General features: G+C 40.5%; 1 protein-coding gene across 1 annotated transcript; it reads left to right on the plus strand.

The window, feature by feature from the left end:
- Positions 1 to 594: 594 nt before the first annotated feature.
- On the plus strand, positions 595 to 26,483 carry tm9sf2 (transmembrane 9 superfamily member 2). Its single transcript, XM_080739823.1, has 17 exons — positions 595 to 929; positions 4,716 to 4,783; positions 7,775 to 7,868; positions 8,465 to 8,592; positions 9,037 to 9,166; positions 10,039 to 10,163; positions 10,549 to 10,660; positions 11,706 to 11,785; positions 13,537 to 13,645; positions 14,082 to 14,214; positions 14,592 to 14,711; positions 15,768 to 15,825; positions 17,511 to 17,670; positions 18,636 to 18,787; positions 20,490 to 20,601; positions 21,560 to 21,731; positions 24,234 to 26,483. Exons 1-17 carry the CDS (start codon positions 780 to 782, stop codon positions 24,299 to 24,301), a joined length of 1,971 nt encoding a protein of 656 aa, XP_080595949.1. The 5' UTR covers positions 595 to 779; the 3' UTR covers positions 24,302 to 26,483.

Raw genomic sequence — 26,483 nt, forward strand, 5'->3', positions numbered from 1 at the left:
CGTGGACCAGAAACCCGTCAATATTTTGCAGCATGCTAACTGTCATGTGAAGCTCAACCAATATTCCAGCTAACACCAATCCCAGATTTTCCGCACCTCATTGGCTAAGGGCCCTGCCTTTGTACTGTCTGCGACGGAACTCACACGACGGAACCTTCTTATTATAACCCTATGGACGGAACTCACTCTATAAATAATGAAGATAACATACTGGTCTCGCCTTTCAGGCGAGCCCACAATTACAAATCACTTCAACCCTATATACATTTTGGCCATTTGATTTTTTTTCTACATTTTATTCATTGAAAAACTTAATGATACTTACTACTTTAAGTGCATTTTGATACCAAGCAATAATTTTGTACTTTTACTCAAGTACATTTTAATTCCAAAATTTCTTCTTGTGGCAGAATATTTCTACATTGCAGTATTGATACTTTTACATATTAAAGTAAGTAATGTTTTGTACTTTTTCCACAACTGTTCATTTAGAAAGGAATACTGCGAACCGGATCCCATCGTTCATTTCAAAGAGCCGTTCAAAAAACTCGATTCGTTCGCGAACGTCCCATCTCTAGCAGGCAGCCAGGCACTAGCAGAGTAGGATGTCGGCTACGACGTTATGCTAACTGTCAAACACAGTCCACTCGACTGCCGCTGCACCGTCCGTTCAGCGTTATAGACGAATAATAACATAAATAAACGTCGTCCCGCAAAGCGGTAATAAGCGTCGAACTGACTGGCTTTAATACCGTCAGTCAGTCAGCTGGGGGAGAAAAATGGACGGCCGGGCGGCCTTCTCCCTCTACGGGGCTCTGCTGCTGCTGCTAAACGGAGCTACAAGTTTCTATCTTCCGGGTCTGGCGCCTGTCAGCTTCTGTGCCCCTGGGAAAGATGGCCAAGAGAACCAAGAAGTACCAGACTGCAAGGTAAAAGACATGTTAACTCTATGGTAAAACCAAGTACCAGACTGCAGGCAGTGCAGGGTAAGACATGTTAACATCCAGCTGCTGCTTGGCCCCGACTCCACCAAGACAGTTCAGAGCAAGGCAGTTCAAACCCCCCTGAGAGAGTTCCAGGGGTCCCCGTCCCCCCAGCTAAATGATAGTTAGGAACCAAATGGACCCTTATGGGTCTGTAACTCAAGAGAGTTTACAAATGGAACCAAATGGACGTTAGTTTACAATAAAAATGGTGGTCTCAGAGATATAAATAGAAATAGCAGAAATAGAAATGCCATTGAATGGGGGTCCGTAGCGCCTAATGCATGTCAAACCGGGGGTCCTTGAAATTAAAATGGCTGAGAATCAATCACTGCTAGTGCTAGAGCCGTATAAATCCTCTCTTATGCGGGTCACTGGCTTGACTTCAAATGGGGGTCTGCAGGCTCATAAGTGTCAATTTGGGGGTCCTTGACATGAAAGTGTTTGAGAACCACTGTTTCAGAGGCACTGTTATTGCTGTCTGTCCATGTCCATGATACACGATAAACTGATTTTTTAGCCCGTTAGCCTGGTCAATGGACACTATAAATGTTTTCAGGAGAATACCAGAAGAGTCGCTGGAAAGAAACTTGCCTGGGCTGATGGTTTATGCCTGTTGATCGATTGATTGATTGATTGATAGGAAAAGGTACAGTTTCATCATGACAATACAGTTCACTGATACAATGTCAACTAAAAGGAAACTTGGGTAAGGCAAGGCTTATTTGTTATTTTCCATTGAGATCTTTAATATCCTTATACCTCTGTAAACTATGCCTAAATGGTACTTAAACCTAACCTTATTCCTAACCTTAACCTCAGTAAAACGGTGCCAAAACCTAACCCTATTCCTAATCTTAACCTCAGAAAAATATGCGCAATCCTAAAGTTATTTCTAACCTTATTCTCAGTAAAACAAATACAAGAATAAAAATCTCGGCGAGTTTCTTTCCGGCAACTCTACCGGTTACCTCTCAGGATAGTGTTGGTTGTGTCCCCAGATCTGTTTCAGTACCATCAATGTTGTCAGTTTCAGAATCTCTGTCATTTCATTGGAGCATGCATGCAGTTCCACGGCACTCTATCTACACAGGCTCAAGGGCAGATAAATCCAGGTGTATGATATGAAAATGTATATGAATTTGACCACGGACTCACATCTGAAAAGGTTTTGTGCCAGCGACCCCCAGAAGAGAATATTTGTAAAAAAATATATCTTCAATATTTTCCAGATATTTAAAAAAATAGCAGATACAAGCTTGCATGCAGGAAGTGACACGCTGTGAGCTTGTATATCTGCTATTTTTGAATAGCCAACATACAGTACATGTATAAATGGATTAAGTTAGTGGTTAAATGATTGTGATGCTTTATTAACTACTTTTGCTCTGGACCCCCTGGTGGTAACCCCCAAGGACCCAACTTTGAGAACCAGTGCTGTAGTCTATGAAACTAGAAGAGACCGTCATGAATTATCCCCCTTATCTGCTTGACCACTGGGTCAAGCAGTAAGTGATTCACCACACACGTGGTGAATCAATTATCTACGTAAGCATAATTGAAATCCTTACTTTTTGCACAATGATACAACATCCATGTTCTATTCCTATCCATTCTGTCCATCCATGTATGTACTTGTCTCATACCTTCTGGTCACGTAATGTGTCCAATACTTATTCTCTAGGTGTGATACTGCCTGGTGTCATCTTGTTCTGCACGCACACAACTCGACCGAAACACCACTCACCAGGGAAAAAAAGTTCTGTTGCAATTACTTTAGATGCTTTTAGATAATTAATATAATTATCCTTGCATACACAATATGTCTAGTGCTGATAGCTTTGTAGCTGTATTGAATGAACAACGCAGCAAAGATTGTCTGAACAGTGGATATACCGCATCGCATTTTTAAAGAGAAAGGTTCCTAGATGTGTTAATATACTGTATGCTCAAGAAAGCAATTACTGTAGCCACACTAACCTCTGAATAAGCCATTGATTTGAATGCAGGTTAGATATCCCTGGACCCTGAATTTAATGACTATACGCTTGACTAGACATTTTCAATCAAGGTTCAACTTTATCAGTAATACCAATTACAAAGTAAAAGGCACGTGGAATTAATTGTGCACTAAAACCAACACAGAAGCTACAGTTAACTCAAGACATTAAAACTCTGTGTTAAACATGATCCATGTTAAAAACTAAGCTACATAGTGAATAGAAACCTATGTATATATATATATATATATTTTAAACTACCTGAAGGTGCAACCTTTCATTGCCATAGGTCCATTTACATTTAGCCACAGACAAGTGGCCTGTGGTAGAGGTCTACAGCGGGAGCGCACTCCCGCAGGACCTGCTGGTCCTGTCGCAAATAGTTGCGGCGCGGGCGGTCTTTTTATCTATGCGGGCGGGAGCAGGCGGTCAAAATAAAGCCAGCGGACCCTGCAGAATCCTGCACTCTCCCGCAATAAACAAGACATAGAGCTTATATCTATACTTTAGCAAGATGTGAACATGTAGAGAACGTAATTCTCCCTGCTGAGGAAAACGCACGCACCTACAGTACGTGGACTGGAGTCTCTTTCTCTCTGTCTCTTTCTCTCTCTCTCGCTCTCTCCCTCTGTGGCTCCGTCACTTGCCCTCTCTCTCTCTCGCTCTTCCTCTCTCTTTCTCTCATTATTTTAGAAGTGTGTCGCGGCGGCATTGTCATTCATTATTTAATTCAATGTATAACTATTTATATGTCCCTCCCTCCCATCGCAATATAAACACTTTCCCTCATGTGTGTGCAACCCCTCACAAATGCTCCTCTCCTCTGATCGCGCACACTTATTCTGTTTGGTCTTCTATGGGAGGGAGGCTGTTGGACGCGCATAATTTGTTTGTTGCGGGCGGGAGCGGGCGGACAGGAATTGTCTGCGGGGCCGTGCGGGCGGTCAAAAATGAAATCATTGCGGCGGCGCTGCAGCGGGCAGGAGTGGTCAGAAATCAAGGGGAAGTGGGCAGTAATGGGATTAAAAAATCTGTCCCGCGCAGACCTCTAGCCTGTGGCCATACTGTATAGTCCAGGCTGTGTGTGTATAGATCAGTGCTTGTTCGTAAGCCTGATGGCAGCCACAAAGAAAGTACTCAATAGTCAATCAAATAATACATTGTGCATCATCCAGTATTTCTTTCTTAACTTGTCTCTGTCAGAATGTTTTGTGACCAATGTTTGGTTCTTGACCCCATAAGTTGAGAAATACAATATTAGGTCAGCTCAAGATTTGACATTCATTAGCTCACAGATTTCCTCGTCAGTGACCTCATTAATCCGGTTTATTACTCTGCAGCACTCCTCAAGTTATGCCTGTTCTGAGCTCAGAAATCATGGTGACTGAGGACAGAAATAACTCGGTGTGTTTTCACTCAGAGCGACAGAATGTGCAGTGCACAGAATCTTAGTCCATGGGGGTATCTTGGTGACTCAGCCAGTCAGTGACAGTGTGTACGTCACAAGGGCATGTGTTGTAACATCTGTCTGCCATCCATACCTATCCTAGTATGTGTAGACCAACCGAGTCTACATACTTATCATGTATTTCTAAGTCTGCCCCTTGTTTATTACATAGGCCAATTTTCCAAATGTCTTTTCTAGGGATTTTATGACAAGGGACAAAAGTAACTGCATCAGACATGTAATTGGTCTTAATGCCAAACATCTCCTGTGTTTCCTGTGTTTCAGTCGATCATTGAGCTGTTTGTGAACAGGCTGGATTCAGTGGAGTCAGTGTTGCCATATGAATACACTGCGTAAGTAGCCAGTACATGATTTGTCTGTGAACATCTCTGCCTGTGTGGTCATTGTTTTTTATGGCTTGGAACTTGTGTCTGTCTGTCTGTCTGTCTGTCTGTCTGTCTGTCTGTCTGTCTGTCTGTCTGTCTGTCTGTCTGTCTGAGTCTGTCTGGGTGTGTCTGTCAGTCCAATCTTGCAGACTACTGGACCGATCAGTGCCAAATCTGAATGCTGCCAGTAGGTAGAGGGAGTACAACCCTACATTTTCCCAAATTGTGAATATGTTTTTATAATGTTGAACTTGAATCATAAACCGGAAGTCTGCTATCATGCTATATAAATTACATTTTAACCTTTGCGTAAGTCTGCAAGATTGTCAAAGATGTGTACAATTTAACATTGAAAAACAGACTACTCATTTTAAGTATAAGGTAATCAAGTCAAAGATCAATAGATTGAGGTGTGCCAGACTGGAATTCAAAAAATGTTTCAGAACGGCAGACTGAGTAGATGACAGCAATAGCATAGATATTCTGATTGGTAAGTCTGTGATGGCAAAGACCACACACTGTTTATCCTCAACTGATAGTGGCTATGGATCATGTGTTGTGGACTAATCCTAAAAGCTAAAATGTCTGCTTTAAGTTGGACCTCAAAAGCAGTAAATGGGATAGGCTTATATGGGTGTGTCTCTGTCCATCTCTGTGTGCATCTCTATCTCTCTGCCCCTCTGTCCCCTTCTGTCCCTGTCCTCAATGTATTCACTCTCGTCTCTATCTTTCTCTTCATCTCATAGCTCTCTCTCTGTCAGTGACACTCACAGCCAATGTGTGCAGTTTGCAGTGCAACACAGGGCTCTTTCATCCAAAGAGTGGAGTGTAGCCTAGCCGTCAGACCACAGCAGCGTTAACCCTAACACTAGTCATACTTTTACCTCCATATACTACACTGCTCTGGCACTTATGGATCCCATAACGTTTAAAGTACACAGAGACTTAAATAATTCCATACTGTAGATGAATACTGTTGGATTTTGACTGGTAAAATCCAGTAAGCTACATTACATCAGTTTCATCAAGAATCAGATTTCAGCTGCACGGTTCATTAATATGCTTAATAACTAATTCCCGATTTAAATTATTAATAAAAAACGCCTTACTGCCTTACTTGCTAATCAACATGGTAATTCAGGGGTGTCCAAACTTTTTTCAAAGGGTGCCACCTTAGAAAATATTAAATCAGAGGGCCGACTACATCTCCTGGCATAACGTACCTTCGGACCATAGCAAAGTCACATAACATATGCATCACATAAACACTGTTATTTAACTATCATCATCAATATTTACAGTAATATCTATGGTCTTTTGTCAGGTGTATTGTCAGTCTTATTTAACATTAACAAATGTAACCAGACGAGCAAGGTATAAAGTGCAATAAAATAGCCTTTTTTGACCCCTTAAGAATGAGACAACAGGAAACAAGGAATCCTGACAAATAATACTCTGGGAAAATATTCTTGTTTGACAGTGCTGGCGGGCCATTTATAGGACAGTTTAGGAATGAGGCCGTATAGAATTTGGCCCCCGGGCTGCACTTTGGACACCCCTGTGGTAATTGAACTCCCTGTGTGTGTACTCAGCAACTACTACAACAATTTGCTCTTTGCCAATACAAATGGTGAATTAGTCATATCTATGTAATACACAGAGCAGCATGCATGTTAATATTAGGGGTGCAACGGTTCACGGTATAAAACCGAACCGTATGGTACGCCCTGCACGGTACCCGGTTCAATACGCCTTCATGAACCGCGGTCTTTTTGTTTGCAAATTAATTAATTTCTTACAGCTGGACAGCCACTGTGCATCGTGCACAAGACAATCTCCACTAAACCCCGCTCCGCAAGTAAACACGCACTAATGTCCCATCACCGTAGCCCTCACCCCCACCTACTCTGTAACAAGAGCCGACATTCACACTCGCAGCAGAGCAAAGCAGTTGAGAGTCCTCACAGAGACAGAAACATGGAGAACAAGTCCAGGAGAAATCTGCTTGTTGTTGTTAGTCCCATACATCATTACAGTCTGTTTTTAGACTGACCATAGCAGGCAGCGTTAGCAAGCAACAAAGCCAAACGTAGCGTAGCCCCAAGCCAGAGTGTCAGACACCCGCTAGTCTCACTGACTGACTGAGTGGAGGAACAACGCATGGTGAGTGTTGTTGCCATGTCTGATTATTATAAGCCACATTGAGCTTGTTTTTATGTAAAGTTGCTTGTAGGCTAAATAATGGTGGATGCGGTGGTGAGCTTGTAGATCGGCTTGGCCACTTTCAAATAGCCGACGTGTATAGGTTTAACGACCTCACGTGGCCTATATTCACTTATTTAAGCATTGTTTTCATAGATCTGGTTGCTTATTCCTCTCGCAAAGTTTGGCAACACAGTGAACACACAGAGGCTATTTGCTCAAGCTTGTAGCCTAGTATCTCTTGTTGTGTGCAAAACAATTTGTTCATAAATAAAGCACTTTGAAACTGAAGATGATGGCCAATATTGATGATAATGATAATAGAAAAGAAAATCATTTAACCCACCTTAAGGCTAAGAGGCACTGTCATAATTCAATTTGCTTAGAAGCAAAATAAAAATAGATTTTTGGAAAGTCTTTTTTTTTTCTTTTTTTTTTAATGCAAAACACGCACCGAACCGTACCGAAACCGTGACCCCAAAACCGAGGTACGAACCGAACCGTGGGCTAAACGAACCGTGGCACCCCTAGTTAATATACAGTTGCCTTGTGTATGACGGTCAAGCTTGTGGTACCACACTTTATTTGTGGAATTCCATCATGCTGCCTGGTATATCTTTCAAGGTGTGTGTGTGTGTGTGTGTGTGTGTGTGTGTGTGTGTGTGTGTGTGTGTGTGTGTGTGTGTGTGTGTGTGTGTGTGTGTGTGTGTGTGTGTGTGTGTGTGTGTGTGTGTGTGTGTGTGTGTGTGTGTGTAGGTTTGATTTCTGTTCAGACATGAGAGAGAAAAGGCCGTCAGAAAATCTTGGACAGGTGCTGTTTGGGGAGAGAATTGAACCTTCGCCGTACAAGGTAACATACACAGTGAACATTGTCTATTCTATACTATACAGCTGTGGCAAATCTGAACCGCCATTCAAATATGTACTTGTTTTTCTTTTTAAGTTTCATAAGTAAGTTCATATATTATATATATTATTAGTTTACAATAGAGACCTCACATTAACAACTGTTGTGTTAATATCAAACAAAGGTAAAAGAGTCCAATTTAGACTGTGTCCATAACAAAACACACACACTCTTGGGGTGCAGTGCTTCTCGGTTTAAAACCGAAATGTACGGTTCAATACTTCTTTATGAGCTGCAGATTTTCTGTTTTGCAATTAATGCATTCATTATGCATTAATGTCTGTGTCCTGAAGATGATATGAGCAAGCTGGGTTGAATCCAGGTGGTGTTGCTTGCCAAAAACAGCCTATCCACAAGCATCACAACACGTTGCGATAACCAAACCGCAGTTTCACTGAACTGTTAACACACACATGCAGTCTTTCACGCACGCACGCACGCACGCACGCACGCACGCACACTTTCTCTCTCTCTCTCTCTCTCTCTCTCTCTCTCTCTCTCTCTCTCTCTCTGGTTAATTGTCCATATGTTCTTTCCAGTTTACGTTCCCGAAACCAGAGGTGTGTAAACAGGTGTGTACAAAGTCCTACAGCAACAGCCAAGCAGCAGACAAAGCTAACCTGGACTTTCTCAAGAAAGGCATGCTGCTCAACTACCAACACCACTGGTAGGTGCACTCGATGCAATAACTTGACCCAAATGCAAATAACACAACATCTATGTATCTTTGAAGCAAGACTTGTACTCCACCACAATAATAATTGTGGTGGAGTACAAGTCTTGCGTAGAATTAAAGCTAAACTAATAACAAGCTAATTGTTACAAATCTGAAAAAGAATATTCCTATCTGGCTGTTCAGGAATCAGGACAATAATCATGTCAAATCGCACTTAGGACATGTAATATTAATTGACTTTTGTCCAGAAAGCTGCCTCATATTTGTCCATCAAAGCTATTCACATAGGCTCTGCACACTTAGCATCTTTAATAAGTTATCACTGTGGCAAACGGCACTGAGTGGGAGGTTTGGCTGCTCCTTGTGGAGTTATTATACTGTGTGTGTGTGTGTGTGTGTGTGTGTGTGTGTGCGTGTGTGTGTGTGCGTGCGCAGGATTGTGGACAATATGCCTGTCACCTGGTGCTATGATGTGGAAGATGGACAGAAGTTCTGTAACCCTGGCTTCCCTATTGGCTGTTATGTCACAGAGGCGGGGCGTCCCAAAGATGCCTGTGTAGTCAATGTAAGTTACTTAAGTTATTGTATGCTGATGTATATGATATAATAAGGTTTGAAACACACTCGAAAGGCCACAGACCAATACTGCTCATTTCTGAGATTTCTCCAGCATTGTATAATGCTACAGTAATTCTGTATCCTCATGCTTCCAATACTAAATATGTATATTGAACAGCTAGTGTTGATATTTCCTTATTTGGTCTGTGACTATAATAAATTGTGTTTTGTTTTTCCTAAATGTTATTGTTTACACAGTTCAAACGTGTACTACATCTTATCTTAATTCACAGAAATCACACTACTGAATAACAGAAGTTTTGGTAGAAACAAGTGAGATGTAGATATTTTTCCAAAATATAAAAGAAAATAATTGCATATGTATAGCTTGTATATCTGTTATCTTAAAAAAAAAGAACTACATTTGTTTATAATCAGGAATTTTCCTGATGAATATAAAATAGATAAAAAATTTAGAAAGCATTAATACAAAAATGGAACTGAGAAACAGTGTATGTATGTATGTATTCTTTTTTTTTTCTTTTTTTTTTGCAACTTAGGATATCTAGACAACAATCTGTTGCATTTTATATAATTATATGGAAATTACTTAGCAGACTGTAATTGAAGAATCTTTACATCGCGACTGCAAGTAGAGGAAGTTAGTATTACTTTACCACAGTATACAATTACAATTTACAATTTAGGCATTTAGCAGAGGTGAGGGTGAGTTAACCAGGGTGGATCATCTTCCATGTTCGGGCAGGGCAGATATTATTTGTTTACCAAATTCTACCATATGGAAGATGCCACATTATTTAAATTTCCAGTGTTTTCAAAAGTCTTTAACCTTTAATCTGTGTTGGTTCTGTCGTTCAGTCTGACTTCAATGAAAAGGACACCTTCTACATATTCAACCATGTTGACATCACCATCCACTATCACCTGGTCGAGAATGAACAGCTGGGAGCGCGACTGGTCGCTGCCAAGATGGAACCCAAGAGGTAACAAATTGCATTGCTGCAGTAGCTCTCACTTAATCATCTTATCAGATGGAGGAGGAATCCAACATCTTTTCTACACACTTTGTAGAAAGAGAAAACATTTTAATGGTTCAAAGACTAGAAAGCGTGCTGTATGCGATGTACTATATTTACTATTTACTTCATTTATCATGGATTTTGACTTTTTTGCTCGCTATTTCTTTCAAGTCTTTTTGTCGCTTCTTCTCTAAAGACTGAAGAGCTCAAAATAAATGTATCTATTTATTGTAGTCTGGCGACAGTGATGCAGAAGAGCCATGCTGTAATTAACATGTCCTCAAGCATGCAAAACCTTAAGACAAATTGTAATCTTACTTTCTCTCCCCATGGTCCTGTCCACCTCCAGTTATAAACAAAACAATCCAGATGCCCCAGACTGTTCTGGAGGACCCATGTCCCTCAACAACAAGTTCACTGGAGATGTCAAGATCCCATACACTTACTCTGTCAGCTTTGTGGTATGTACTGTACACTAATAATAATAATACCTGGAATGTATACTAGGGATGTCCCGATCACGTTTTATTGCTCCCGATCCCGATCACATATTTTTGCTCCCGATTTGATCGCGATCCTTCCCGATCCGATCTTTCGGCAATGCATTAAGGAAAAATAAAATAAAAAATACTTTTATGTTGTCCCTTTAGGTTTTATTTATTTATTTTAATAACACTATCCATTCTATCCAAGCTTCTTTTTTCACTTAGTGCAGCATTGTATCAAAACAAATTAAAATTAAAGCTCATCAGCTTATATATTTTTTAAATATATAAAGACAATGTGTTTCCCGATCTTTTTCTCCCGATTCCGATCTTTTGAAATCGGCCCTATCTCCTGATTTCCAAACTCCCGATCCGATCGCTTTATTCTGGGACCTGCTAATTAATGGGACTGTATAGGGCAGCACACACCGGCTGTGGGCAGCTGCGCAGCATGGCGTCGCAGTATTGACACACGTGAAGTGCTGCGCAGTAACACCAACTGCATCCATTTCACCTGGTGGGGAAAAACCTTTCACCGCGCGGCAGCGCCTAGAAATAAAACAGCAGTGTATAGGCGCAGCGGGCGAGGCGGCAGACCCACGCCTGCGCGCGTCTGATGCCACCAGTGTGGTTAATTAATTGAAAATAATGAGGGCGGCTGTTTCGACCGCGCCTTCCGCGCTGGTGTGTGTTCCCCTAATGTGGGATTGATTCTCTTGCACTCAGTACAGTATTCGGTTGCTATTTCTGTTGAGCTTTGAGGAGCTAGCGCCTCTGACTAGGGAACTTTTTAATTGAGTTAGGCTTTTGTTAATGCACAAAATACAATGTTTGTGTTGCTTTCTCAAGATATAATAAGAATAATCCTGTTAAGTTATGTTCTACATTAATCTTAGGTTTTAGAATATTGGTGTAATAAGTTTAGAGTTACAGTTCAGAATTAAAGACTTATTATGGGATTGGGGAATCAATGCATGGTCCTCACAAGTACAGTACAGTAATACAAATTGTTTGTTTTTAGGAGGACAAGAACATCCGTTGGGCATCTCGATGGGATTACATTTTAGAATCCATGCCTCACACCAACATCCAGTGGTTCAGGTGAGAGGAAGACAAGATCCTTTAGTATGCTACCCACAAACACCAGTCTGTCATTCAGTCATGTGAATACAAACATACTGTAGAATTACATGACACATGAACTGTGAATGTGAGTGATGCGAAACACATTGTATGGGTACATTTTTGTGTTGACATTCAGGGCAGGTGAGTTTCAGGTTTTACCAGTTCAATGCAATTAGACTTTACCTGTGCTCCAATATATGTGCAGAGTGTGGGTTATGGGGAAAGCAATCTGGCAAGCCATCGTCAAAGAAAGGGGAACGCCACTCTGTCTGTACCTCTTCCTTTCAGTGGCGTATGCGATCATGACTCTGTCTCGAGAGAAAGTAACTGTAACTGGTCTGTGCATGATAATATGTGGGAGCATCATAATGTAAGGAGCAGCCCATAGAGGAGTGTATATTTATGATGAATTGAAATAATTTAACAGCTAAGTTAGGTGAATACGTCCCACGTACGTACCCCCGTGTGCGGCCCACGTAATGGTGGACACAGAAGAGAGAAATGTGTACACACACACGGTAATGCCCCGGCTCTCTCTGCGACCCTGCCATGTAAAGTCACTTCTCCTCCCCCATGCTCATTCCTGACTTTGTGTGCGTGTGTGTGTGCACGCGCCAGAGGTCACGCTAGGACTTTTAACTGCCGGTCACCGTGACCGGCATGATTAAAATGTATTGGACATCTGATAAAAAATACCGGACATAATCATTTTAATGCATGGATGACACAAACGTAGCCAATAACAACAGTTTTAAGTCCTGCTGTATAGTTGGGACTGAACAAATTGAAAGTAAAGGAGGAGTAGGCTGTATAACAAACATACAGCTTCATCTTGCATAATGGAATTAATTATAGGCTATTATTGGGCTATAATCGCACAGGCTGTTCGCACGCATACTGCATGGTTTCACAACAAGGTGTTTCTGTTGCATCATGTTTCAGGCCAACACATGTCTTGACTTCAGACTAATGAGAAATAGTCTAAAAGTTGCGTCTGCGCAAATGTTTCATAAGTTGATAGATTCATCTGGCCTGCATGGTCGAGTGGTCACGATAGTGCATCCATGACTCCATGCATCTCTGTTATGCAACTTTGGGAGAGTTAAAAAGGCTTTGGTGGTGATCTTGTACAGTCTCCAATGTAACATCTCTCATAAAGAACTTCAATCAAGTGTATAATATTTGTTTTATATGGGTTAATAGTTGACCGTGCATGCCTTCCATAAAGAGAGAGATGTGGGTTTGTGTGTGTGTGCGCGCCCCCTTGTGGGTGTGTGAGAAAACACACTCCCCTGATCCAGCAATATTGCAACTGAACGTCGCAGATTAGTTGTGACCATATATGATGACTACAGATATGATCTAAAAGAGTGAAAAACATATTTTTCTTTTAAACAGTTAAAGACTGAAACGTAACACTGCACAGCCATAGTGTCAAAGAAAGAGAGAGAAAATGCAGCAATAGGGCAATATTTTGAAATCAATGAAAGAGTTTAAAAAAAATTGATTTCTAACCAAGTAGTAAGTATGAGCCTTATGTAGTAAGTATATTTCATTAAGTTCCAAATGGGATGAATGGATCACTTGTGCCACCTAGTGGTAAAATCAAAACAGTACTGGTTAGAAGATATTTTCACTGGCCAATTGCATGCACATCTTGTATGTTGTGCTGATATAATGTTATTAACTCCATGCTCTTGCCTTTTTTTCTCTCTGTGTGTTGACAGCATAATGAACTCGTTGGTTATCGTGTTGTTTCTGTCTGGCATGGTGGCTATGATTATGCTCAGGACTCTGCATAAAGACATCGCCAGATACAATCAAATGGACTCTGTAGTAAGTAGCTGTTTGTCCCCTTGTCTTTCTGGAGGGCTTTCTACGATGTTGCATTTGATGCAGAGCTAAGCGGTCTGCAAATGACATCCCACAATTTAAATCAAATGGATTCCTGTAGACTGCTACATTTTTGGCCGTCTTATACATTGTATTGTAATTACACTGCGAGGACAACATACTGTAGGTAGGATAACAATTCTCCAAAGGGATGGCTGGTGATATCTCCAACCGTCTCATATCTGCCATGTTTAACTCCAAAGCCTACAAGCCAAACAGGAATGTAATTGTCAACTTTAATCGCAATTATTTGAGTGACAATTAATCATCATGTAAAATGTCATAATCGTGACAGCCCTACACTGAACAACAAATGCCATCTATTTGTTAATTGCTCACTACATTTAGCTAGTCAATCTTTGATTTCTATGTTTCCTAGGAAGATGCCCAGGAAGAGTTTGGCTGGAAGTTGGTCCACGGAGACGTGTTCCGTCCTCCCCGGAAGGGCATGCTGCTGTCGGTTTTCATCGGTTCAGGAACGCAGATCTTCATCATGACCTTTGTTACACTTTGTACGTGTGTTGTGGCTGTTTTCATCTGAGAAATTATGCTCATGTAGCAATGTATGTCATAAGAAATGCACTTATTTGACTTGACTATGTCTGTAAAAAACAGAGGTGGACACTTATTTGGATACATAATGATGTGTTATAGAGATTATATAGTATATAGACATAGTGATGTTTACACAGTAATCTTTCTCATGGATGTAGCTGCTGTCAATGCTCAGGTTGATTCTCCTATTTTGAAACTTTTTCTCTTATCAAGTTCTTGCTTTTCCTTTAGAGAGACCGAAGCAATGGGCATCATGTGTGCAGTCAGTTACAATAATCCATGGTCATTTCCGATCTGATGACTAACATATCATGTCTGTTGTCTCTCCCTGCAGTCTTTGCCTGCCTGGGTTTCCTGTCACCAGCCAACCGTGGTGCTTTAATGACCTGCGCTGTGGTGTTGTGGGTACTGCTGGGAACGCCAGCCGGCTATGTGGCAGCACGCTTCTACCGATGTAAGTGCAGTCAAGGCTGCAACAGATCTCTTGATTATTTGCATTATTATTCAGTTAATCTATGCACTTCATTTAAATAAAGTACAAAATTATGGTAAAATTACACAATTTTTGGATCACAAAGAACGTATAAATTGCTTATATTTATCGTTTAGAGAAAACCGTAACTTTTATAATGTGGAACAAATACAAGCATTCACATTTTGATGTAGCTGTACAGTAAATCACACATGTTACACATTGTTACATCATCACTGGCATGTTGATTGACTAATGGATGATTCGATTAATGAATTGAAAGGGGACGGGAAGGGGGAGGACAAGATTAGACTAGAAAAGCTTTGCTTGTAGTGCTGGTTCATTATTTCCAAGTTTAGAAGGAAAACTAGTTTTTGGTGGCTTAGGATGAGTCGTGAAAGAAACAATAGAGAGACTTGGAGAAGAGGTCAAAGGTTAAAAACCTAACGGGTCACTGATGAGCCATCTGGCCTCGTTAGCTCTAATCATCATCAGCTAAAAGGAGGGGTGGGGTAACTCAAATAGATGCACATCATGACATGCACACATACACACTGACTCGTTCAAAAACACATTCCCATATAAAAACTGGGGGTTTCCACACACCCACACAGGTCTGGGTTACACACCTGCCATGCCCATCTGTCATGTGTGTTGCGTTGTGTTGTATTTGTAGGACTCCACAGTAATACCGTCATTCACTGACGCATTCTTTGCAGCTTAACCAAGCATATTCGCCAGAATGTGTCGGTCATATAGTCATTTTGTATGGAGGACACTAAAATATATTTTAGTTTGACTCCCTGGTTGCTGTCACTGAAAGTGTTGCACATGGAATATGAAATGGTGCCCTCTATTTAAAGTTTTAACGATGAAGAATAGGGGCACTATTCATCTCCAACTTTGACTCACACACCTCTGCATGTGGCACAACAGTTAGATTCACCCTTAATTATAAATATGTATACCTGTGGTTATGGTCTTTCTGATGTATGTTGGCACTCAGTTGCTCATGTTTGTCTCCATTTCTCTTTCTAGCCTTCGGAGGAGAAAAGTGGAAGACAAACGTTCTGCTGACAGCCTTCCTATGTCCAGGGTAAAGGACACACATCTCTCTCTTATCTCTCTTGTTCTCTGTTTCTGTATCAGTCTCTCAATTTAGTTCAATTTCATATTACTTACTTACATACATTACAAATACATATCTGTTAAACTTTTACAGGCAAGTTATTAAGTTATCACAGCTGACTAGGGCTGTCAGAACGAAATTCATTTTTGACTGATTCGAATTTTAATAAAATGTATATCAGTCGAATACTAAAATGAATATTCGAATATAAAAAAGGGGGAAAAAAATAGTTTTCCTGACCTTCCATTATGAAAATAAATGCTTTCATCAAGTCACAAATGATCAACAATTAAGTTTCAGTGCATGGCATGCACTGCAGTGCACACACAGAAAGTTATGCCATAGCCTAATCATGCACTCTGTGTGTGTGACACTACTGACACCCGACACGGTTGTTTAAGCGCTGAACCGCGGAGACGAGACTGCTCTCCCTGCCCTCTCCCTCTACTAAAAACCTGAAGCTATTTCTTCATGGTATTAGCTGGTTAGCTATTCAGCTATTTCCTATAGTTTCCCCCCATAAGCTTCACTTGAAAGTAACGTTTAAGAAACTTATGACAACAGCGAAAGTTTAATGTAATATTTGTCCGTCAGTAATGTAGAGTCGCTGGCTTCCATCCTCTGCTCTTCGCCTCTCTCTGTCGCACTGGTGGTTGAAGGTTCTGGTAGGAGATGCTGGACACGCAGCCATAGAGTATATATAATGTAGAGCGGATAGCCCCGTCCCCAGCTATTCATTTCAATGCAAGTTACTCAGTGGCGTTTTGAAGCACCCGGAAGAAGCAGAATCCATGTGCATTGTGGGGGAAATTGGCAATTTTACTTACGTCGAGACGTAATTACGTCACGAACGTCGAACGACGTCCATTGAAACCCATGGCAGACCCCAGCGGCGCGCTCTGTTGCTCGCGCATGTATTTTTCACCCCGCCTGCAGTTCCACCATGTCCTTTTGCTTCAACTTTAGCCCTGGGTTCTGGGGACTTTGCACGCAGCGTGCCGTGTCAGATAAGCTAGCTAAACAAGCAATTTAGCTGCTAGCCACGCCTTCGCAAGCCCACAACCCGTCGCTGAGGGCTGGTAGGTTAGCTTTTTTCCCAGCCTTATTATAGCATCTGAATATGCGCACATGGGTTTTTATTATTGTACAACTATTCATTATTTAACTCACTTAGTGCCAAACGACTTTCAGATCAACTATCTCACTGTGGACTTCCCTGCCAAGCGACTTTAATCGACTTTTATATTAAAAAAAATTATTATTATTATTTTTTTTTTTAATTATTTTTGGACCCCATTAAATCTAGTAAACATGATTTCAATCGCGATTTTGCATGTTCCACCCCCATACAACCCCATCTTTCATACAGGGCAGCCATCTTTGCTTACATAACATGTAAAACATAATGGCTATTTTCTCAAGAATGCCTGAACGGATTTCCAATCTGATTTTTTTGTTTGAAAGCTGTGAACAGCCTGCACAAACATGGTGCATGATCTGTGCATGGGCGTGCATGATCTGTGCACTAAAGATTTGTGAAAATAAATGAATGAAATTCGAATGGGATTTTAGAGGGAAACTGACAGCTCTACAGCTGAGCTGTATAACTGTGGTATACCAATAGTGTATTAAGTGTGCAACTGTCTCTCTAGGGTGGTGTTTGCTGACTTCTTTGTGATGAACCTGATTCTATGGGGCGAAGGATCTTCAGCAGCCATGCCGTTTGGTACACTGGTGGCCATCTTGGCTCTGTGGTTCTGTATCTCAGTACCTCTCACTTTTGTTGGGGCCTACTTTGGTTTCAAGAAGGCTGTGAGTATTCATTCACTCTCACTCACTCACTCACTCACTCACTCACTCACTCAATGACCCGGTCATAACATTATTTCTTAGGAATGCGACAAAAACACGGGGTGTGTAATTGATAGTAATTACTCCTGTAATACTTTTCATTGGTAATATTGATAAAAACCCAGAGAGAGACTTAACCACTTTCAACCTGACGTCCGTATTTTTGGCATGTCATTATAGGTGAACATTTAAAAAAAAGAACTTAAAAAATTATTCAAATATAGTGTGGCGAAAAATGCATTGTGACTCTGACTCACCTGCAGGTGTGGGTCACTATTCATAATGTCACTTTAAACATTGTAGGGTAGATCTAACAGCATGTGTACAATGTCATATTTTATAAGCTGTCAAGTTACACATGCTAAATCCTCAACCCATTTAGGACTGAGGCCGATTCTAAAAACTTCTTCTAAATCCTAAACTTAAAATATTTGTTCAAAAACTACCCCCCAAGAATTTGCTATATGCTTTACATAAGCCAAAAATGTGTTCTTGTCTTGAAAGGGAAAAACACAAAAAGGGGTTCCCTTCTTTATCCTATATCCTGACTTCTTTCTTCTGAAATTGGAATCCCAACCTGAACATTTATTTTCTGTTTACTATTATAAAGAGCCGTAAAAACGGAGAGACCTATATGTCACATTGTAGCAAAAAATGATTACTATCGGTTTGTACGTTTATTTAAATTCGGTCTAACAAAGTGTTGACAACATATTCTAAAGGGAGACAACCTCTGCTTTCACCATGGTCATTTTTTTCCCCAACAATATATCAGAATAGCATTTATTTTCAGATCAATAGCTGCTGTTAACTTAATTGTTTTGTGCTGATTTATCAAATGTAATAAATGTTTCTGTTTAAACTATCCCTAGGCTGAATATTGTTTGTCATTAGTCTAAGTTTCTACTGGTACTGTTTTATGTCAGGGTATTGAACACCCGGTACGGACCAACCAGATTCCTCGTCAGATTCCAGAGCAGTCATTCTACACCAAGCCTCTGCCTGGGATTGTGATGGGCGGAATCCTGCCTTTTGGATGTATATTCATCCAACTCTTCTTCATCCTCAACTCAATCTGGTAATACACTCACCACGTTCATCTAATAGTCTCCTGTCAGCAGTTTTAGATGCTACTTTCTATTAGAGTTTTCAAAGACACACAGCATCACACATTGTGACTACCAAGATTTACAGGCTTATGGAGAAATACAATTCTGGGACCCCCAAAAAAGGCTATTATTATTCTGTTTACAGCAGATAATCCCAATCTCTGAACCGGCGTAAGAGCGTCATGACTGACTGAGTGACTGAATTTAATATGTCAGTTTTTATTAGAAGCCAAGTAGTTGTACCTTATTTTTGTTTGTTTACAGTTAGATGTTGGATTTTTTTTGTGCCCGTTGGAGTGCATGAATCAATCCACTAGTGAGCTTTAACTCTTGAATTTGATATATTTTGGTAATGTTAACACTTATGTTGCAATGATTTTTTCCGGCCAATGTCCCGCGTTGCCATGGTTACCATAGACTTCCATGTAATTGTGCAAGTGTGTAAAAAGTGCACGCCCATGCCTAGATGATGCACCACGTGTATAGATGCTGTTCACAGCTTTCAAACAAAAAAATCCGCTTGGAAATCCGTTCAGGCATTCATGATTTATCAGCCATTATGTTTTCTTCAGATGTAAACAAACATGGCTGCCATGTTTGAAAGAATGGGTTGGTATGGGGGTTAAACATGCAATTTCGCGATCGCAATCATGCCTAATACATTTCTGGAGGTCCAAAAAAAAAAATGAAAGAAAAAAATTTTTTTTTTTTTTTTTTTTTGTTTTTTTTCAAAAACGGCCCAAACTCGGGAAACTCGGGGTTGACACAGCACTAGTACCAATACAAACTCGGGAAACTCGGGGTTGGCACCATATGTGTTAAGTAAGATGGTAAAGGGATAAAAAGCGTTTTTGGTAGGGTCATACTTTCTAAACTTTCCCTTCATAAGACTTTTTGTCTGTCATTCAGGACATTAAGGATACAAAATCAACTGAGTTTGGTTTTGTTGCAATTAGTGGGAGGTGGACCCCCATTTTTGCATAAAATTCCTGGACTAACAAGCAAAACGAAAGGTGTTAACAATGCATTGTGTCCAATACCTCTACCTATTAACATGCATTGCACGCCCATGTTGACATGCACAACACATGCACATTTATCTGTAGAAGAACCGCCTTTAGCCCAATCTGAAGCTTTCCTAACAAACAAAACAAAATGTGTTAACGCTTTGTGTCCAATATCTACCCATTAACACACACGCCCATGTTAACATGCACGCCCACTGTCTGATGGTCAGGTTTAGCATACTAAAAGAGGGATATTATCATATGGATGGAATAGAATGTGCCTTGCATTCCATTGCCTGTCTGAGATTCTTCCAAAACCAGCACTGCCATGAGCTGAACATCCCCCATGGCATCAATATAAGTTTTATATATATATTTTCTAGATTTTGTCTCCAATATGACCAATTTTGAAATATTGTTGTGATGCTGATCTCCCTAGCTGCTAGCAGATTGTGATATTAGCTGCAGACATACAGACGGACGACAGAGACGACAGAGTCTCTTTTGGGGTCGTGGCTTGAAAAGGTTGAGAACCACTGGACTAGAGTTCATGCCATTTATTCAATTTGATGAATTTTACCCTGTTGGTTGACTACAACGACTAGGGTTCATGCCATTTATTCAATTCATTGTATTTGATTGTAATTTCATCTGTTCCTCCTAGGTCCCATCAGATGTACTACATGTTTGGCTTCCTCTTCCTGGTCTTCATCATACTGGTCATCACCTGCTCTGAGGCCACCATCCTTCTCTGCTATTTCCACCTCTGTGCTGAGGTAAACACCAAAAGCCCTGCAAACGGCATTTGTTGACCCAATTGACAATGGCATTTCCCAAATGTTTTTCTCTCTGTCATGAAAAACTGTGTGTTTCTGTGTTGTACCATCTCTGTACAGACATGCTCTGCCACCAGATGGTGCTGCTGAGCTTTCACACAATGACCACAAAAAATACACATTTATTGTATAGTACTTCTCAAAACATGTTAACATTTTTGAAAGGGTCAATGGAAAAGGGAGTGAAAGAAAATGTAAAACATTTAATCAACATTTTAATGAGAATGTCAAACTACAGTATCATTATTGAGTGCACATTTATAAAAGTGTGTAAACTATGAATAAAATTAAGAGTAGTTTCCCAAATGTGAGTTGATTGATGAAACCCATACAGGGCTTCATCAAGTTGTTGCCTGTATTGGCATTATTATTGGCATATTAAATAGATGCAGTGCTGTGTTCTACCTTTCACGCAGCAGTGCTGTGTTCTACCTTTCACGCGGGTATACGCAGTATGCTCTGAAGACATTTCTTTTTTTAAAGAGTATGCCCTTGTGAACCTTTCAAAGTAGCGTATCTGATAGGCATTATGTACTGGCGTATGCACTGGCCACACAAATAGCCGCGGATCATAGATAGATTATAGTATGCCCTCAAAAAAGGTCTAGAACACACCACTGATAGGAAAAATCACTTGACTGAAAGGGGGAAAAACATACTAAATGAGATGTATGCTGTGATAAAGGACAACTGTTATTGAAGTGAGATAACAGCACTGTTGTCTATGCACAATCACATGCACAGGTTTATGTTGTATAGGATGCGGCGAAGGATTGATTAAAGATTTTTGGCACTTTTTAAGATATGACCCTCCTCTCTCTCTATGGTTTCTACTGGTGTTTGTAGAATAGAATACAAACAATTAAAAACTTTCTTTCCTCTCTCTGTCTTTCTGCAGGACTACCATTGGCAATGGCGGTCGTTCCTGACCAGTGGTTTCACAGCCGTTTATTTCCTGGTTTATGCCATCCATTACTTTTTCTCCAAGCTGCAGATCACTGGGCTAGCCAGCACAATCCTCTACTTTGGATACACCATGATCATGGCTCTCATCTTCTTTCTGTTTACTGGTGGGTATTTTGTCTGTGCAATATTTGTGCCTCATATTTGTGGTATATTTGCTAAGTCCATACCCAGGGATGTGCGCACTCAAAGTATTTGCAGACTTTGAGTTATGTATGTTTTGTGTAGACGGTATATGCTTGCACACACACACACACACACACACACACACACACACACACACACACACACACACACACACACACACACACACACACACAGTGCAGCACCAGTTGTTGTCATTGCCAGAGAGAGTGAGAAGTTGATCAGTTGATGCTTCATGTCCGCGACAACACTGGCCGATATGTCCATTGAGAAAGAGCTATTAAAACGTAGTCCATACAAGAAAAATAAATTACAATATGCAAGTATAATATATGTTGCCTGCAAGTTACGTTCTCAAAGAAGCACAGTAGAAGCATTAAGGACAGATAACAGCGAACATGACATTCTACACAAATTATTGAGTCTTTTCAAAATTGTGAGTACCATGTCAAAGTTAAGACTGGGCTTGCACTTGAAAATGTCTATAGTTGAATCGTAGTTCGAACCTTCTGCAGTTAAATCTCTCTCAAACGCTAGGAGACGTATACGTTTTTAGAGGTGTTGAGGGTGTGAATTGCTGCCCTGCCTGCCCACTTGCCCAGTCTTTTGTTAAGCAATATCAGTCGCATAATCACTGCAGCAGCAGCACTCTAAACAGAAATTTACATGCAGTTTGTGATGCTCCACAACAGTATGGACACGTTTGGAGTAGTTGTCGGGGGAGGTCATTTACTCCCCATCCATTGATCGTTAAAACACCAGAGATGTCAGGGGGAAAAGGGGGGCAAGCTAACAAACCCGACCAGTTACCAACAGCTGCTGGCCGGGACGCAGACGGCCGATGGCCAAAGATGAAATCGAGAGCTGGATCAAGAAACTCAAAAACATATTTTGGTTAAATATGCTTCGGTTTACAAATGTGTGTACAGAAACACTTCTGTTGCTTTTATTGATATTGTAGAGTTGGCATTAAAACCCATTCTACAGTCACCCTACAATATTATTAATTCATTTAATTGATAAGATAGGTACACATCAGCAGGAATCTCTGCTTTAACTTCATTTTCGAATGAATATTCGTATACAGTATAAGGCCAGCTACGTATCCTATTATTTCTACGTTGCTCTCTAAAGTGTGCGGTTGCCCAAAATGTCCCTGATAAAATGGGTTTGTGGTATTTAAAAAGTTTGAGAACCCCTGCTCTATTGCAACAGAATGACATTTTCACAATGTATATTCTTACGGTCTCTATTTTTTCGTACTAAACGTTAACCAAAATCAAGAGATAGTATATTAGCGTGAACGATTCGTTAATTTCCTTAAACTGTTACGTTCACGCAGGGGCGCTGGAACTCCCAAATCCCAAGGGGAGCTGAGCCTGGAGGAGTTCATGCGTGCGCCGCACGCCGAAAAATTCACGTTTTTTATCCGGTTTTGGGTTATTTTTATTACGGTTTCAGGTGCTTATTCCCCGCACAACGGTGTAACAAGGAGCTATATAGTTACTAGTTATTTTAGCACACAGTGCAACACAATGACACAGCACGCATGCACACACACAGTCACTCACGCACACACTACAAAATTGGGTATTATTTTTGTAACAGTTTTCTACTGTTTTTTATTCCCCATATACAACGGTGTTAGTTTGCAACAATGAGATGGTGTGCCATCAAAGCGGGATTTAAATTTGACTTCCCATCTGACCGGAAGTGGCAAGGTGACCATGTGATTAGGTCACCATGTGATAATCAAATACCTTTTTTCCAACATATTTTATTCCCCAAAGTCAAATACATTATTGTTTTAATATAGCTTTGTGTGTGTGTATATATAGGCTTATTAAAAAAAAAAAAAAAAAAGGTTTTTTTTTTTTTTTTTTTTTTTCCCACCACCAGGGGAGCTGCAGCTCCCTCAGCACCCCACTTCCAGCGCCCCTGCGTTCACGCTTTCGATCATACCTCTGTCCCCTCCCCCTAATAGCCCCCGGCACACAGGATGGCAGGGCGGGCTGTACGCGCAACGTAATAAAAAGCTCCTGCGATAGTGCTTTTGTACGGTGAACGTGAACGAATTGTTTGAACGGATCATGTGAACGAAATGATTCGTTCACTGAAATGAACGGAATTGCCCACCATAACAATTGCTTACTCATTTGACAAGTTTAGTGTTTCCGACAGTAGCTTTTTAAATAAGCCGTTATTACCGCTAACACAAATGTTTACATCTTTTGATGTTAATTTTCATGTGAAGCCATATTTCCTCTAAAAGTATGTCACACAAAACTACAAGTCAATATATGTATATATTTAAACAACACATTATTTTTAAAGCTTAACATCTCAGGTATTAGGCCTGCGATTCAGCTTAGCACCAAAAAACTTTTGGGTACTGTACCCACTCGTTGAGTAATAGTTTTTGAGAATGGACTGCTTTAACATTTTGTTGTATGTCTATCCTGCAGGTACCATCGGTTTCTTTGCCTGTTTCTGGTTTGTTACCAAGATCTACAGTGTGGTCAAAGTGGACTAAAAGACAGCAGACCGGAGAGAGAGATGTTCTCTCCACTCCTTCCTCTCTTTCCCTGCCTCCCCTTGTAACCCAGCAACATGGACTGACAAATCGACAAGCTAAAGACACTTTGTTCTCGGTCTATCTTCCCCATCTCCACCCGTCCTCAACAGGACTTCAAAATCGTTTTCTTCCTCTTGTTTTTGCAAACTCACAACACGCTCCCACAAGTTGACTGGAATACACTACAAACTTCCCCTTATTGTCCTTTGCTTTGTGTGTGAATGAGACGTGGTGTACGGTATGCACATGTCCTCACACGCTTACATGGCTGTCAGCGTGTGTGATTGTCGCATATGCATTTTGTATCTGCATATAATCTGAACACATCTAAGCATAATGAGCCTCTCTTCTGAGCTGTACCACATGAACTACAGTAATGGCAGGCTGAGAGACACACATGGCCAGAGTCTTAAGGCCAAGAGTTGTGCCAGTCTTCTAAGATAATGCTGTTCATCGCTTTGCTCTCCTAAATTTGCCTTCCAGTCCCTCCAGGAGCTCTGTGACCAAAATGAACTATATACAATATATATGTATATGTATTTATGTATATATACATACATACATATATACATATATGTATATATCAATATCAATCTGTTGTGTGCTTAACATTTGTGTAAGTTGTTGACCGTGGCAAGTCAAAGTACAAAACTGCACTTGGACTATGTTACAGTATGACTCATTCGCTCAAATTTCAGGTGATGTTTTAAAAAGGTCATTGTTTTTGTTTGTTTTTCGCTGTTAGAACCGTGATGATTGGTCCGAAAAACCGATTTCTTGGGAGAGGCTGTGTAGTGTTCCCCGCCTAGAGCTTAAGACAGGTTGGGGTTCACAGCCTGGACGCAGACTGATGGGAGAGATTAATCCATTTCAGAAACAGCAGCGAGTCTGACTGCAGTACTAATTTGACACAGTTAGCACATAAACCAGATTTGTTTAATACCTATCAGTAGTTGCATATTGAAAAGCATTGAAAATGGCATTTGTCGATGCCGACATTCCCTTTGTTTTGGTTCCTCATGAGCAGGCAAATCGGCCTCCTCTGTGTCACAACTCTCATGGTGTAAAAAGCCTGATTTATTAAGTTATGTGCCGGTGTCTCGCACCGAAAATAATGGCAAACAAATTCACAACGCTGCGAGCTTGTAGATCTGCTATTTTCAGTGCATGACACGGAGCACAACCAAGTATTAAATCAGACATAAGGCTCTGTATAAAGCAAGTCCATATCGGAGATATTTGCTGGCCAAGTGACTGGCACATAATCGACATACATTATTGTTTGAGTGGTATTTCTTGCCCTCAAGAACGCATCAATCTTCTGCAGTACATTGGCTGAAGGAGGCGCCCGTCTTCATCTTGATGTTCAGAACTTCTGGCGTTGGAAACATTGATTGTAAATAAGCCTTTTTTTCTAATGTTGAAAATGTTTGGTTGGTTGGACAAGAAAGGTGACGAAAACTTAAAAAAAGATGTGAATGAACGTAATTTTGCCTGTTACCACAGAAACCCTTATAATGTTGATTTGTTTATGGTTTTTGATTTTGGGGGATTGAACATGGATAGTTGAATATTAACCAGCTTGGATTCTGTTATTTAACTTTTAATATTCCATCTTATTTCTTTTTCTTTGTTTTCTTTTTTCATTTTATTTCTGTGGCCTGAATTCTCATGGCTTATCCTTGATGGGTTTGTTAGAACTTTTGGCTCTGTACCGGCAACAATATAGATGCTTCCTTATTCACTTTTTCCTGTATGCTACTTTCTTCAGTTCCTCGTCACTTTTCTTTATCGTTGAAGGAATTATTGATGGAAGAAAGGTTTTGGGGGAAAAAGATGAAACTGGGCGGGACAGGTCACATTATGACCAGTATGAGCCTGTATTAGACTTGTGGTGTAATACTGGTTCCAGATGATCTCATGTGAGAAAGTAAAGTGTATTAAGATGTCATTCATTCATCCATCCATGTGTTGATTGCCATCTGTTTGTGGAATTTTGGTTTCTTTGTATATACCTGTCTATCATAAATTATACTAGTTTGATCCTCTGATTAGTTTTTTCTTTTTTTTTTAAGAGTTCATTGAAATGAAGATTTGGGGGGGAAAATAAACAGTTTTTCCACAAGGAACAACAGCTTTG

Source organism: Nannobrachium achirus, assembly GCF_963921795.1.
Source record: "Nannobrachium achirus genome assembly, chromosome: 13".
NCBI lineage: Eukaryota > Metazoa > Chordata > Actinopteri > Myctophiformes > Myctophidae > Nannobrachium > Nannobrachium achirus.